Here is a 15,068-nt window from a genome sequence, read left to right as displayed (position 1 = left end):
ACAGGCGGCTATCTATAGTTATACGTCATAATAATAACAACATCATCTGTGGGCGGTAATAATAATAAATTATTATGACGACGTCGATTCTTCGGAGAGCGGCGATTGGGGTCGGTTGATTTTCGAAAATTTCGGAAAAATCGCGCGAGGATTTCGTTGCACCGGTGCACGCGCGCATTTTGCCAGACCCTGCGGCGGCGGCGGCGGCGGAGGTATGGCGGCACCACAGCCGCGACTGTGAAAAAACGCACATACGCACGTACGCCGAATTTCCGACGGCGCGGCGGCGTCCCGACCTATGTCACTGCGGTCATTCGTGCGCACCGCACCGGCGCGGTGTGGCGGGGGGCCGACGACGGCGGCGGCAACAAAAACGTACGATATTATTGCAGGTAGGTACCTATATAATACGCGTTGCGACGGCGACGGAGAGCAAAAGGGAAACGGGTTTTCTGTGGTTTTTATGTGTTTTTTTTTAGGGAGGGTCGTCGACCCGTCGTCGCTCGGTTCGGTTTCGTCCGTCCGGTTTGCGCGCGCAGAATGCGGCAATAAAAATGATATCGTATGCGCGTCCGAAAAAAAAAAAAAATACGGTACGAGAGAACGAAAAACGTTTGGGGGGGGGGGGGGAGGGGGGCGGAAGGACCCCATTGTCTGCGCCGACCGTGTGCGCGAGCGGCGCGGAGTGCGTTGAACGCGCGCGCGCGCGCGTATATTATATTATTCTTTGTGCGCGTCTCGCGCGTGGTTGTTTCTTCTCATCCACGACGGTTGCGTGTGCGTTCGATTACTATATACCCATAGGTATAATATAATAATAATAATAATAATATATAATATATAATAATAGCTTGTACACAGATATTATGTGTACATATATACATTATTGTTGTTATTTCGTAGGTATACCCTCACTGCACTGCGTTTTCCTCTCTCGATTTTCCCGACGACGACGACCGGTTTAGACGCACACACGATGTCGTCGTATATATTGTATTATATTCTATACACCAATGTAAAAACGTATTTTTCTTCTTCGTCTGCTTCTCGTCCTCCTCCGTCGTCTTCTTTCCAGTATTTTTCCAAATCTTGTTCGTCCTCTTCCCCGTTTAGCTCGATATTTTCGCAAATACCGTATTCCGCTGCATCGGGGCAAAAAAAAATCACACCCGTCCGCCGCAAAAATTGCATCGCTAAAAGAAAGACGACACACACACACACACAAACATGAATAACTGACCTCGGTCGATCGCCGTGCCGGTGACCAATTATTATACTACACACACGCCGTATATGTATTCAATAATATTATTACGCCCTCCTTATAGGCTGTTCGGACGGAGGAGATTTATTTTTTGTCCGACTTCGATGCATTGTTGCCGGATAATCGTCTATGTATGCCGCCTATCCCGCGCCTGTAGTCCGTATACAGCGTACAATAATATTATTATGTTATATAATAGGACGCGATGACGACGAGTTTTTCTGTCATACATATTTTCTGTATTATATATTATATCCATCGACCCGACCGCGGATTGTTCAAAAAGATATATTATATGTATTTTAAATGGTCATTATATTTCGGAAAAAAAGACCTATGCAAAACACTAGTGTTATATTAACGGTTTTTTCGACACAATCGCGCGCTCATCGAGTTTTTTATTTTTCCCGCGTCAAACACAACGCTTGTTGATTTTCAAGAAAAAGTCTCTTTTTGAAAATAATTTGATTACGGTTTTAAATTTAGCTCTTGGCCGATCGTCACCGTGGTGCGTATATAACAAATATAAATTCCCGTACCTCACTATACCACCATTATACATATTGTACTGTACCTATATATCCGCCTATCTGAGATAGTATATCATACATATAGATTGCTGGTCTCACGTCTTCTCGTGTATATCTACCTATATTATATTATATAAAGGTTCACGGCTCGATCGCGCTCAAATACAGTCTGTGCCAGCCGTACATAAATTATAAATCATTTGGTATATTATGCACTATCGGCGCCGCCACTGCAAGTCCAGAACAAACGTGCGTGGGTGCGGATGCATAATATAATAATATAATATATATGATTGCGTTAGTTCGCAATTTTTTCGCTCTGCTCCGTTTAAATTTCGAGTAAAAGTATTCGCGTGACCCGCCCACTCGCGCACCGCACTGCACAATGCACGCGTATTGTATGTCGTTATTATATGTAATATTATGTACTTATTATATTCTGATGCAGTATAAACTTCTTCGAGTCGATTTTTCAAAAGTTTTCAGGACCTAAGTATATACCTATACATTATAGGTTAGAAGTTCGAAGTTAGAAATTCTAAAAATCTAAATTTGATATATGATTAATTTGATATATTTTCATCAAGAATAACTTTAAATTGTTCTCGCTATATCTTATAACGACGACGACGACGACGACGTCATTTGTGACTATTTGGATAAAATATTTCACATCGGTATACCTTATGCGGCCTACCTATACAATTATAATATATTAATATGTATAGACATATAGTATGAATTCTAAGATTTGTGTAATACCTACTATAATATATTATATAGTAAAATAGGTCCAACCTTAACGCATATACGATCGCTTGATTCGTATAATGTATTGTTTAGTACAAGTGCATAATTATTGTGAAATTCGGAGCGTGCAGTGATCTAAATTCGTAATCGTAACTATACCGTAGTAAAGCGGTTTTTACATGAAATACAAATAACACAGATATAGCTAGTTTTTTTAATGTTTGTAAAATTGTATACGTTATGTTTGTTGTATAAAATTGAATTCGATTTTAAACTTATACCACAAAACAGACCTGCACAACCAACGAATAAATAAAACGCTTTATAATTTTCCGCTATTTCGTCGATAGGTTTAAAACCTTTAATTTTTATACTATTTTTATTATTATCTTACTTATTATCTTTGACCTCATACCGCTATAAGCGCGGTATTCTGCAGTAAATATAGGTAGCTGCAGCTATCTCTTAATTCTATCATTGAAATACTAACCATATGCATAACATAACATATAATGTGTGTGTGTGTGTGTGTGTGTGTGTACATATTATACAAGGTAACCGGGGTTGATGCCAATCATTACATTATTATGAATTATATATATATATACGGTATAAAGACTTTATGCGATAATGGATTCATCTATGTGGTCTGTACCTTTACTTGATACACCAGCTGCCACATCAGTAACATCGTGTCGATATACCACGGTTTTTTTTTATATACCTAGGTATATACTTATACTTAATAATAATAAATATCATACACGCCGATATTATTCATGATATTATACCTAAGTAGGTACCCGCTAATACCTAGCATAGTTAAATCACTTAAATCTAATAATATAAATCGTGTGCTCAAGTATTCAACATACTGCTTATTAACCGGCTACTACATATATACTGTTCAGTTATAATTTTGTCGGGAGCTCACTTTTTGTTTGTAAACATAACAACTGTATAATAATATAATACCGTTTTGAAGTGCAAGGTTCGAATGCAAGGTTCGAATGATATAATACCTATTTGAGTAAAAAACCATTTCAGTTTTGGAAAAGGGATTAGAGAGGGCCTAATATATTAAATAGGTACCTAGATGGCTAGATTATAATAGTTAGTCCAAAAAAATCCAAAAGAATATTCTTTATTTAATATTTTATTAATCATCTTATCAATTTTTTTAGTCCAAGTCTCTTCACTTTTTCCACCTGTGTAATCGAACTAATAGAACATATTAGCACATATTAATCATATTAATCATATTTATGGCAATAGTAATCAGTATATAATATAATTTAGTATTACATAAATCTATACAAACATTATGTTTTATCAGTAGCGTATTTAGGTGGGGGACTGCCTCGGGGTGCCAAATTCTGAGTCCCTCAAAGAGATGCCATCGCTAGAGCAGAGTTTTTTTAATGATTTTTTCTGACGGCACAAACTTATTCCCACTCTTGGATTGTAGTAGGGAATTTATCTACGCAGACCAAACCTATACGAACTGTTATCCGTTGAACTGTGCCAACTATATACTACTGTCTACTGTATAATACTGTACTATCTACATTTTCTACTTTCATAAGACTGCATATACTCAGAAACGAGCTTTTTTTACTCAAACAGATTGACAGAATAACCACGATTTAAGATAGTATACTATCTTAAATCTTGAGAATAACATAGGTCATACAAAAAAAACCAAGTATAGAATATAGATATTCACAATTTTCCAATAATATAATATTAAATAACATATATAGGTACTCACAAAGTCGCGAAACAAAGATAATTGCACTAACCAATCGGCAATTATCTGTTATCATTGTGTTTATGTGTGTAATAGAAAAATAAAAGTGTTCTCTAAACTATAGTGGAAGCAAAAGTGTAATAAGGGGAAACATATTATATATTTTGTGGTATCACTTTTAACGGAGAGAAAAGTAAATTTTCTAATTAGAGGGGGTTTAAAAATGTTTTATGACAATTAATAGTATATATATATATATTAATAGTATTATATATATATATATATAATAACTAATTATTAGTATGAGGAAACTGAGAAAAAAAATGCCTCCAAAATGTGTGTATCTAGGGCGCCAAAATCGTAAATACGCCTCTGTGTTTTATGTATAAAATATAATTACCTATATGCACTACCTGAATTGCCACACAATGTGATATTAGAAATTAAGAACGGTTAAACCCTTGAATAACATTTTGTAAATAAATAATAGTTATAAGGGTAATATAATATATCAATATCGACTTGTAATTAAAGATGAAAATAAAACAAACCATATATACCAAGACTCTGAAACCCTATAATTCAGACTGTTCGATCCGTTTGATAACAGAATTGCCGCCGTCGGTGGTCACGCTCAGCCGACCGCCGCATCAACCATGTTCGTGTGCGCTGCGCGCCGGCAGCCGCAAGGTTGGCAATACTACCGGTGACCGTTACCGGTGCTCGGCGCAGGCGAGCTCGGTCGTCCGCGCCACACTCTCCGTCTTAACGGTTTTTCGACAGCTCGTCGATACGTTTTGTGCTCGGCTCGCTCGCCCGTCCGCCATCTTTTCCCGTTTGAAAGTGCGACGCAAAAACGTGGTTTACCATCTAGAGGTTGTTCGGCCGATTAGCCGTTTTATTGTGTTTGATCTTTGTTAGTGTTTCGTTGTCGTTCAGTTCTGAACCGCGTACGTCGGTAGATACACCGCGTATCCGTGTACGCAGGCGAACACTCGTTGCTCCACCTCACGTCGGTGCACGCATTCGTACCGGTGTTTAAACCTCCCGCATAGCAGCTCCGCAATTCCAGTACAGCAGCTCCGCCATCGCCGTTCATCAGCTCAAGACATCTGCCAGGGAGGCAGCTCAGTCGGTGTTCCCCGTCCCCCCTGAATTTGTTGTTATATAATTGTTTGTACCCATTGCTCGTGTTGTACAATAATACATGCGCCTGATAGTAAAACCATTTGTTATTATTCGATGTTATATTAATTGCCCTACTCCACAACAACCCTGAGGACCTTGTACCAGGCGATATCCGATTTTAAGGATCGTCGGGTCAACATTTTGGTAGCAGAGCGTGGTTGGTTGGTCCATCAACAGATCTGGTACTCAGGATTCGCGTGAGTAATGCATTTTGTTCTTAGCTTTGGTGGATGAGTATAAGGTGTACATTTATTTATCCTTTCCCTCATTCCTATCGATAGTAGGTACCTATCACTCGGCAAGAGAACAGTAATTTAACTCAACCGACTGTTCAGTCATTACTTAATTGTTTTATTTATTGCTAATAATATAAGTCAGATTTATTATTTAGTGTTGAGTATTATTTACTGTATTCGGGCTCATGCGTTAGCATCTGTGGTAGCGTTATTGAATTTAAATTTACTTTAATTACCTATTACAATTAATTAAATTATGTTATTATACGGTGCTCTCTGGGTCAATTTATTTATTGTTTAGTAATTGTATTATTTATGGGTAATAACACAGGGTATTTGCTAGTATAGGTTTTTCACTAGTTGCTGGTCTAGTTAGCACCTACCTCATTGGTTATACTATTGATTTGGGTTTTTTATTATTATTATTTTGTTGTCATGATATTGACACCTGGGTTTTGATAGTATTACCTTAAGTGCAGTAGCTTTAATTGCATTATATAGTATAAGCTTTAGGTGTGCGTCGTGAGTCGTGCCAAGGATCAGGTATTGTACTACCACTCAATATATTATTATTTGATTGTTTTATATTATCTAGGTTGCTCAATTGAGGGTTTTATAGCACATGATTGGTTATTTAACTTGTTCTTAGTTAGTATAATTAATTAAATATTATATTTAGCACTGTGTCACCTGGGTACACCTGAGTTCTATTCAAGTTTATAATAGTTAGGTGCTCTCCTGTTGTTTGGACTTGTTTTAACTGTTAATAGTTATGATACTGTTGGTTGGTTAGTGTTTGTTTTGGTCGTTTGCTTAGTTGTTTTTTAATTGACTCGCTTATAGTCTTTTGATATTGCTCATCCGGTAGTCATTTATTTTACTCATTCAGAGTGGACTGATGTGTACCTACATAGGTACTGCCTTTATAAACTATAGCATTTGACGTTTAAGTCAGCATTTAATTATTTTTGGTTTTTTATTCGGCATCGTTGATCAACGTTTGTACTGTGTGGTATCAGTATTAGTGATCTTTTGGTTTTAGTTGGCTTTTGATCATATCCTTCAAGTGCCATTGACTTCAATTAGCAATTTGTTCTCGTTCTAGTTCAATATTGTTATTCTCTTGCATTGTAAATTACTGGTGTAGGTAATATAATGGCTGGGGAACGTGATGCTCGTGCGAAGGAGCGTGCAACCCTACGTAGGGACCAAGCCATCGCTCGGATTCGTCAGATACATGTATTGGCTACAAGCTCAGCCACCGATGAAGCTAGTCGAGCTCAATTAGCTGTGGCTATTGTTGACATTGATAGTTTGTGGGCCAACTTTATTGTTGAGAATAACAACCTTCTAGAAATACTTTCCGAATTGGATTTGTTGGGGGAGTTTTCTGTGAATGTAGAAATTGAGACCCGTGCTTTGGTGGTAGAAGCTAAGGCCTTGTATAAGGCATCTCAACCAACTTCCGCCTTTAGCGTCGGTACGGTTCAACAAGTATCGTACGAGGGTATAGTTGACCAAGCAAGTTCTTCTGCTGAGGGGTCATCTAAGGACTGCTCAGCTCCCTACACACCGATGGCTGTGACACCTATGAGGTTGCCTGAAATCCCTCTACCGACTTTTGATGGTGAATGTCAGAATTGGCCAGCCTTTAGGGACATGTTCGGCAACATGGTGGCCAACAACGATAAGATTCCAAATGTTACCAAGTTCTATTATCTGGTAGGATGTTTACATTCTGATCCGCAGGAAGTCATAAAGGGATTTTCGATCTCGAATGAGTCTTTTACTCTGGCTTGGGATGCGTTGATCGAACGTTACGATAAACCACGTAGGCTGGCATCATCAATAATTGATAAATTGATAGCCGCGCCGGTCGCGAGTTCTGAAAATCTTGCAGCTCTGCAAACCTTTATGTCAGTCTTCGACGAGAACATCACGATCCTGGAGTCGCTTCAGATCCCGGATCTAGCGTCGTTCCTGTTGTTTTCATTGGCTGCCAGGTGTCTACCTACAATCTCGAGGCGTCTTTTCGAGGCTGAAAATGTTAAGGAATATCCGTCGATCCAGAGCGTGATCAAGTTCGTTAAAACGAGAATCCAGGTCCTTGAAAATGCAGGGGTAAAACCGACAGGAAGCTCCTCCAAGTCGGCCAACCCCAGGAAAGCTGGTTTTCCTCGGGAATCGAAGACCGCACTAGTATCGACGTCCAAACCTCTTTCGGCCAAACATAATTTGTCCAAAGCTGCGTCAACCAAATCTACTTCGGCGTCATGTTACGTTTGTTCCGGTGCTCACCAGCTAGCTGATTGTGCGAAATTTAAGGCTTGCTCAGTCGATGAACGCTACAAGGTAGTGTGCACGCATCGCCTTTGCATGGTCTGCTTGCTCCCCGGGCACATGTCGTTCAAGTGCTCTTCTTCGTGCTCCATATGCAAGAGGCGCCATCATGCGCTACTACATCGAGATCAGGAACCGTCGAATTCCGCTCCTCCAGCCGCCATGTTAGGTCGACAACAAGCTCCAACGGTCCTGCTCGGGACGGCCTTGGTCCATGTTCGAGATACAATTGGCAGTTGCCGGACGGTGCGTGCGCTGATCGACTCGGCCTCGCAGATCAGTGCAATCACATCGGCTTGCTGCAACCGCTTGGGATTACAGCCCTCGCGATGGACAGTACCTGTAACTGGTCTTTCCGGTCAGAAGGTCCCGGATGTGCAGGGTATCGTTCAGCTGACGATCCAGCCAAGGGATAAGCCAACGCCAGCTATCAAGGTCAAGCCGTGGGTACTCTCTGCCATCACGTCTGATATGCCAGCTCGACAATTACCAGTTCAGGTACGAGCCAAATGCAGCCATCTGACATTGGCAGACCCAAGCTTCGATGAACCGGCTCCAGTCGAGATGCTTATTGGCGCCGATATATTTCCCCAAGTATGGAAGAACAAGTGCAGCTCGTTGGGTCCAGGTTTCCCTTCCGCTTACAGCTCGGTATTTGGTTGGGTGCTGATTGGTCCAGTTCAGGAGCATCCAGATATTGGTGCACAGGCCATGTTGGTATCGCTGGTATCGTCCATGGAATCCATCATGGAAAGGTTTTGGAAGGTAGAGGAACCTGAAGCTGCTCCGCCTCAGTTCGCCGACACGGAATGTGAAAGTTTTCCGGATGTGAGAGGAGCTCTGCGTCATCAGACTTATATGGATGATATATGTGTGGGTGCAGAGTCGTTGGAAGCTGCTAAAACGCTTCAGTTGAATCTAATCAACACTCTCGCCAGATCCGGTTTGGAGTTAAAGAAGTGGGCCAGCAATACGCCAGAATTGTTGGAACAACTACGTCCTGAAGATTGCTCCGGAGATCCGCTGGCATTTGAGCAAAATGATGCTACGCACGTCGTATTGGGAATGCGGTGGAATCACGATCAAGATTATTTCTCCTTCGGCATTAACAATTTCAAGATGATTCCTACCAAACGTGGAGTGTTGTCGATGATTGCCAGAATCTTTGATCCTTTAGGCCTGTTGGCGCCGGCAACGTTCTATGCCAAGTCGATCATGCAACGGGTGTGGGTCGCACAGATTAGTTGGGACGATCAACTGCCATCAGATATAGCTGAAGATTGGTGTGACTTCTATCATTCTTTAGGTTGGCTGGTCGGAATGAAGATTCCACGCTACATCGGTTGTTCCGCTGGATGTAGCTATGATTTGTGCGGTTTCTCTGACGCGTCCACGAAAGGGTATGCAGCGGTCGCTTACCTCCGTGTCACTGCAAAGTCAGGAAGTGTTGATGTCTATCTTCTAGGGTCCAAAACGAAGTTGGCTCCAATGAAAACCTCGACGATCCCACGGCTCGAACTGAGCGGAGCGGTGCTACTTGCTCTATGGCTGGGAAGAATCAAACGCGCTCTGGAGCCTCAACTAGAGATTTCCAATGTCTTCGCTTGGTCGGACTCGACCATTGTGCTCTCATGGTTGGGCAACACTCATACCTCGTTTAAGACTTTCGTATCCAACCGTATCTTCCAAATTCAAACCACGATTCCTGTTTGCCAGTGGTTACATGTTCGGTCGGAGAATAACCCTGCAGATTGTGCTTCTCGGGGACTTCGCCCGTCTGAACTCAAGGAGGCGACATTGTATTGGAAGGGACCTACCTTTCTGTTATCGAGTGCCGACAGTTGGTCAACGGGAGTTAGCAGAATATCTCTGGATCAGCTGCCGGAGGTGCAGCCTGCATGTGTAGTGGCGCAAAGCCACCCTCCAGAAGAATGGTATGCTCGGTTCTCTTCTTTCGACCATATGATCCGGGTAGTAGCTCGACTTCGCCGGTTCATATCGAGGTGTCGTAAGATGGATGTCGAAACCGGGTTCTTGAAGCAGTCCGAGCTCGACGCTGCTCTAATCGTGGTCGTGAAAAGCGCACAGAACTGCTTTTTCCGTGAAGTCATCAGCAATTTAACACGTGGCGAGGAAGTTCAGCGTAAGGGTATTGCTCGCCTTTCTCCGTTCTTGGACTCGCTCGGGGTAGTCCGTGTAGGAGGTCGCCTCCAAAACACAAATTGGTCCGAACGTCGAAGGCACCCGATGCTGATACCGAAGGAAGCTCACTTGGCAGTGCTTGTGACTCGCCATTGGCATAGCTACGCATGCCATGCCGGTCCGCGGTTATTAACCGCACTTGTTCAGAGACGTTTTTGGGTAGTTGGCATTCGCCTTGTGGTCCATCGGGTGATTCGCAGATGCATAATTTGCGCTAGGACCAAGCCCGTAAATCCTCAACCAATGATGGCTGATCTGCCTAGGTTTCGTGTCCAGGAAGCTCATCCGTTTTCTGTAGTTGGGATAGACTATGCCGGTCCCTTGCAGATGAAGGAACTTAGCCTGCGAAAGGCACGTATCGTGAAGGTATACATCGCAGTACTTGTGTGTATGACCACCAAAGCGGTGCACTTAGAACCGGTATCGGCCCTTTCGACTGAGGCCTTTCGGTTAACGCTAGATAGATTCGTGGCTCGTCGTGGTCTACCGTTGTCGATCTACTCCGATTGTGGCACCAACTTTGTCGGTGCAGCGAGGCAGCTGCGACAATTAGTCAATCATCCGGATACTAGGGATCAGTTATCCGGGCATATTGCGTGCGAGTGGCATTTCAATCCCCCTGGTGCTCCCCACTTCGGAGGAATTTGGGAAGCCGCCGTGAAATCGGCCAAGTCGTTGCTTTTACGTGCCATGAATTCCCAAGTTTGGACGTTAGAGGAATTCACAACGGTGTTATGTCGGGTAGAGGCTGCTTTGAACTCGCGTCCTTTAGTACCAGCATCATCTGATCCAAATGACTTAGAGTGCTTAACACCCGGTCATTTTTTAGTTGGTCGTCCTCCGATGTCAATTCCGGAACCTGTGTTGGACAGTGCGCAAACGGGACTGCAGACTCGCTGGAAGCTCCTCCAGCAGTCTTTCCAGTACTTTTGGCGACGTTGGTCTCAAGAATATCTGAATACCCTCCAAGTTCGTGGAAAGTGGACTAAAGATAGCAACAACGTCGAAGTTGGTAATATGGTGGTAGTAAAAATTAGCGATACCCCCCCTCTTACTTGGCCTTTAGGTAGGGTGATTGAGGTGTATCCGGGCACAGATAATATAGTGCGGGTGGCAAAGGTAAGGACCAACCAGGGAGTGTTCACTAGACCAGTTGTAAAGTTAGTACCGTTACCTACAGAATTGTAAAACACGATAGGTATTAATAGATGTATTTCCGTCCTCTAGCTCCCTTTGCACCCTTATACTCGTCTGCTACGACTGGGATCATTATGTGTTATAAATTGTGATTAATTGTTTTGACCAGCCATCACGCCTGCTCCGGATGATGGGTCGGTTGCTCCACCTCTGGATCCAGTGGGGTATGGCAAATGTTTTTGTTTTTACATTTGCTTATTTTCAGTTATGTTGTTGTTATTAAATTGTTATTTCTTATTGATGATAAAAAGAAAATATTGTAACTAAAGACTGATGATTAATTTTGTATGTTTTGTTGTAAATATTGTTATTTTAGTTCAGCTAAGGCCGTAGCTCAGGGTAATGCTACCTAATGAAATTAATTTGTTATATTTTCAAAAAAAAATAATAATGTTAAAGATGTTGTCCCTTTGTAAAAAAACCGATCACCGTTCTGCTCTGTTCATCTGCTCGACTGCTCCGTTCATCTGCTCAACTGCTCCGTACATTGCTCCCAGCTCCAACATCATCTAGCACAGATCGAACTTCTTATTCCAAGTTAGCTGGAACTTGCAAGGGGGAGTATGTTCGATCCGTTTGATAACAGAATTGCCGCCGTCGGTGGTCACGCTCAGCCGACCGCCGCATCAACCATGTTCGTGTGCGCTGCGCGCCGGCAGCCGCAAGGTTGGCAATACTACCGGTGACCGTTACCGGTGCTCGGCGCAGGCGAGCTCGGTCGTCCGCGCCACACTCTCCGTCTTAACGGTTTTTCGACAGCTCGTCGATACGTTTTGTGCTCGGCTCGCTCGCCCGTCCGCCATCTTTTCCCGTTTGAAAGTGCGACGCAAAAACGTGGTTTACCATCTAGAGGTTGTTCGGCCGATTAGCCGTTTTATTGTGTTTGATCTTTGTTAGTGTTTCGTTGTCGTTCAGTTCTGAACCGCGTACGTCGGTAGATACACCGCGTATCCGTGTACGCAGGCGAACACTCGTTGCTCCACCTCACGTCGGTGCACGCATTCGTACCGGTGTTTAAACCTCCCGCATAGCAGCTCCGCAATTCCAGTACAGCAGCTCCGCCATCGCCGTTCATCAGCTCAAGACATCTGCCAGGGAGGCAGCTCAGTCGGTGTTCCCCGTCCCCCCTGAATTTGTTGTTATATAATTGTTTGTACCCATTGCTCGTGTTGTACAATAATACATGCGCCTGATAGTAAAACCATTTGTTATTATTCGATGTTATATTAATTGCCCTACTCCACAACAACCCTGAGGACCTTGTACCAGGCGATATCCGATTTTAAGGATCGTCGGGTCAACACAGACATATATATATACATAATATATAGTTGCAGATATATATTATTAATAAGTATAATATATTCGATTTTACTTTAAGAATTTATTGATATTTCATTGATTTAACATATTAAACATATTATACGGATGTTTTAGTATTAATTCAACAGTTCTAATAAACATTTTGAATTTTGTCTATTTAATTATACGTATATATTATATTATATTGCTCACATAGGAATTATAGATTTAATTAAGTCTAGTATTATATACGTATATACTTAAGTGTCCAGTTTTGAAATATCGATGCGTATAATTATTATATAAGCCACTATACCTATAAAATATAAATATTATATGATTTATAGTCAACTCATTAATTTGGACAAAAAATACAAAATATATTATATAACATTGTATACACACCATTTAATAATAAATTAATGTAACAAAATTGGAATTTACAACAATGGTGGTCATTCTAATTTATATTTACCTATAACGCATTGCGATCGTTTATTTATGTACTTACCTAGTACCTATATATAGTATATTAGGCATACTATATTATAATACGTCATGAATAATAATCAATCAATAATCCATGTATACTGTGTTTAGTATATATATCATATTATATTGTGTACGTTGTTTATAATACTATATGCACATGATATTGATATTCATGTAATAAAATAACTATTGCAAAAAAAAAAGTAACAATAACTCTATAAACTATTATAGTATTATTATTATGTATACAATATGCCTGCCTATATTATACTTGCCAGTATTTCCCTCGGTATATATCTGTTTACTTATAAGTACGAGTGCTAAGTGCTGTGTATACCTATATAATATATGAACGATAAAGATATCTAATAATATTATATATATATTATGTATATTTTTATTATCCTGATTAATATACTAATAAAATGTCAAATTTTTCAAATAATTTAACGTTAACTATCTACATTATACAAATATACAGTGTCGTTAACGTATACAATTACGACGATACTAAATAGGGATAAAGACATTAAAAAAAATAAATAAATTGCGTTTTATTTATTATAATATAATAATATTATGATAAATTTTATGTGTATATTTTATGTAGGTACAGACGCCATTGCGACCGAAGCGTTCGGTTCGTCAAAACAAATAATTTATTGAAGAAACGTTTAAGGAAAATATTATTATATAATGTATAGGTACGTCTACACAAATGACGATCAAGTAGTCTTACATAACTCGCGTATTGTATATAATATAAATCATATAACTACCATATAAGTGTATGCGATTATACGAATATTGGGTGGATGTGTATTGTGTACCTATATAATATAATGTACAATAATTGTTATAATAGCCCCGACGTCGCTTTGATAATCTTCAGTTTTAAATTCATTTGACAACTGCTGCAGTGAGCGTATTATAGTATAATATTTTATATATATATATATATAAATGTGTAATCGTATAATACCTTATTATTTATACCGACTGTGCCGGCTAATCGGTGAGTGACGAGTGTTATTTGTTTTGTTTCCATTTGACGAGTTTGGCCGTTTATACCCACACACATTATTCGCCCTGTAAACAATAAGATATTATAATGATAATATAATAATATAAGTAATATTGTAATTAATAACACGATAGGACGTGCGTTAAAATAATTCGAACGCATAATATCAAAAATGATTTATTAGTTTTCGCATATCATATTATTTTCTGACTCGGTTAATCTAGTAAAACACTTAAATAATAAAAATGTATGAAAAATCAGGCATAAAATATAAAAACATGAAAGTAATTAAAAAAAATCGCTGATGAAACAAAAATTTACATATATTTGATGTAGGTATACGGTTCGTATAATATCTATTTATATATTTGTACATTCATAATAATAACAAAACCAAGTCTGGTGGAATATAAAGAAGACGCATTTATGTATTATACTTGGTGATTTCTCGAATAAATAAATAAAAATTGATTGCACGCAACCGCCAGAACACCATACATGTTGTGCGAGATATTATACTCGTGTACACATATTATACTCACATAATGTGCCTAATAAACTATTTAAATATCGTATTAAAACTCATAATAGGTGTATAATATAATAAATGTGTAGGCACTTTAAGCAAATTAATGTGACTTAATACCATTGTTGATGTTATATAGACTTGTTTATATGCAATGGCGACAGTTTAATCGTATAAAATCAATAGTTTTAGTACATATATAAATAATATATTATTGTGCCATATTTATATTTCATCTACAATAAAAAACGAATGTATAGACTTTTC

The 15,068-nt window shown here is 39.9% G+C and overlaps 1 protein-coding gene across 1 annotated transcript; it reads left to right on the top strand.

Moving 5' to 3' along the window:
• Nucleotides 1-6,852: 6,852 nt before the first annotated feature.
• Nucleotides 6,853-13,103, top strand: LOC132946748 (uncharacterized; the record flags this gene model as incomplete). The annotated part of the gene is made up of 1 exon (XM_061016809.1): nt 6,853-13,103. A coding segment is annotated over one exon (4,596 nt), but the record flags the coding sequence as incomplete, so codon positions are not given.
• Between the last annotated feature and the right edge of the window lie 1,965 nt (nt 13,104-15,068).

This window comes from Metopolophium dirhodum, chromosome 6 (genome assembly GCF_019925205.1).
Source record: "Metopolophium dirhodum isolate CAU chromosome 6, ASM1992520v1, whole genome shotgun sequence".
Classification (NCBI taxonomy): Eukaryota; Metazoa; Arthropoda; class Insecta; order Hemiptera; family Aphididae; genus Metopolophium; species Metopolophium dirhodum.
This window is presented reverse-complemented; position numbering and strand designations above follow the sequence as displayed.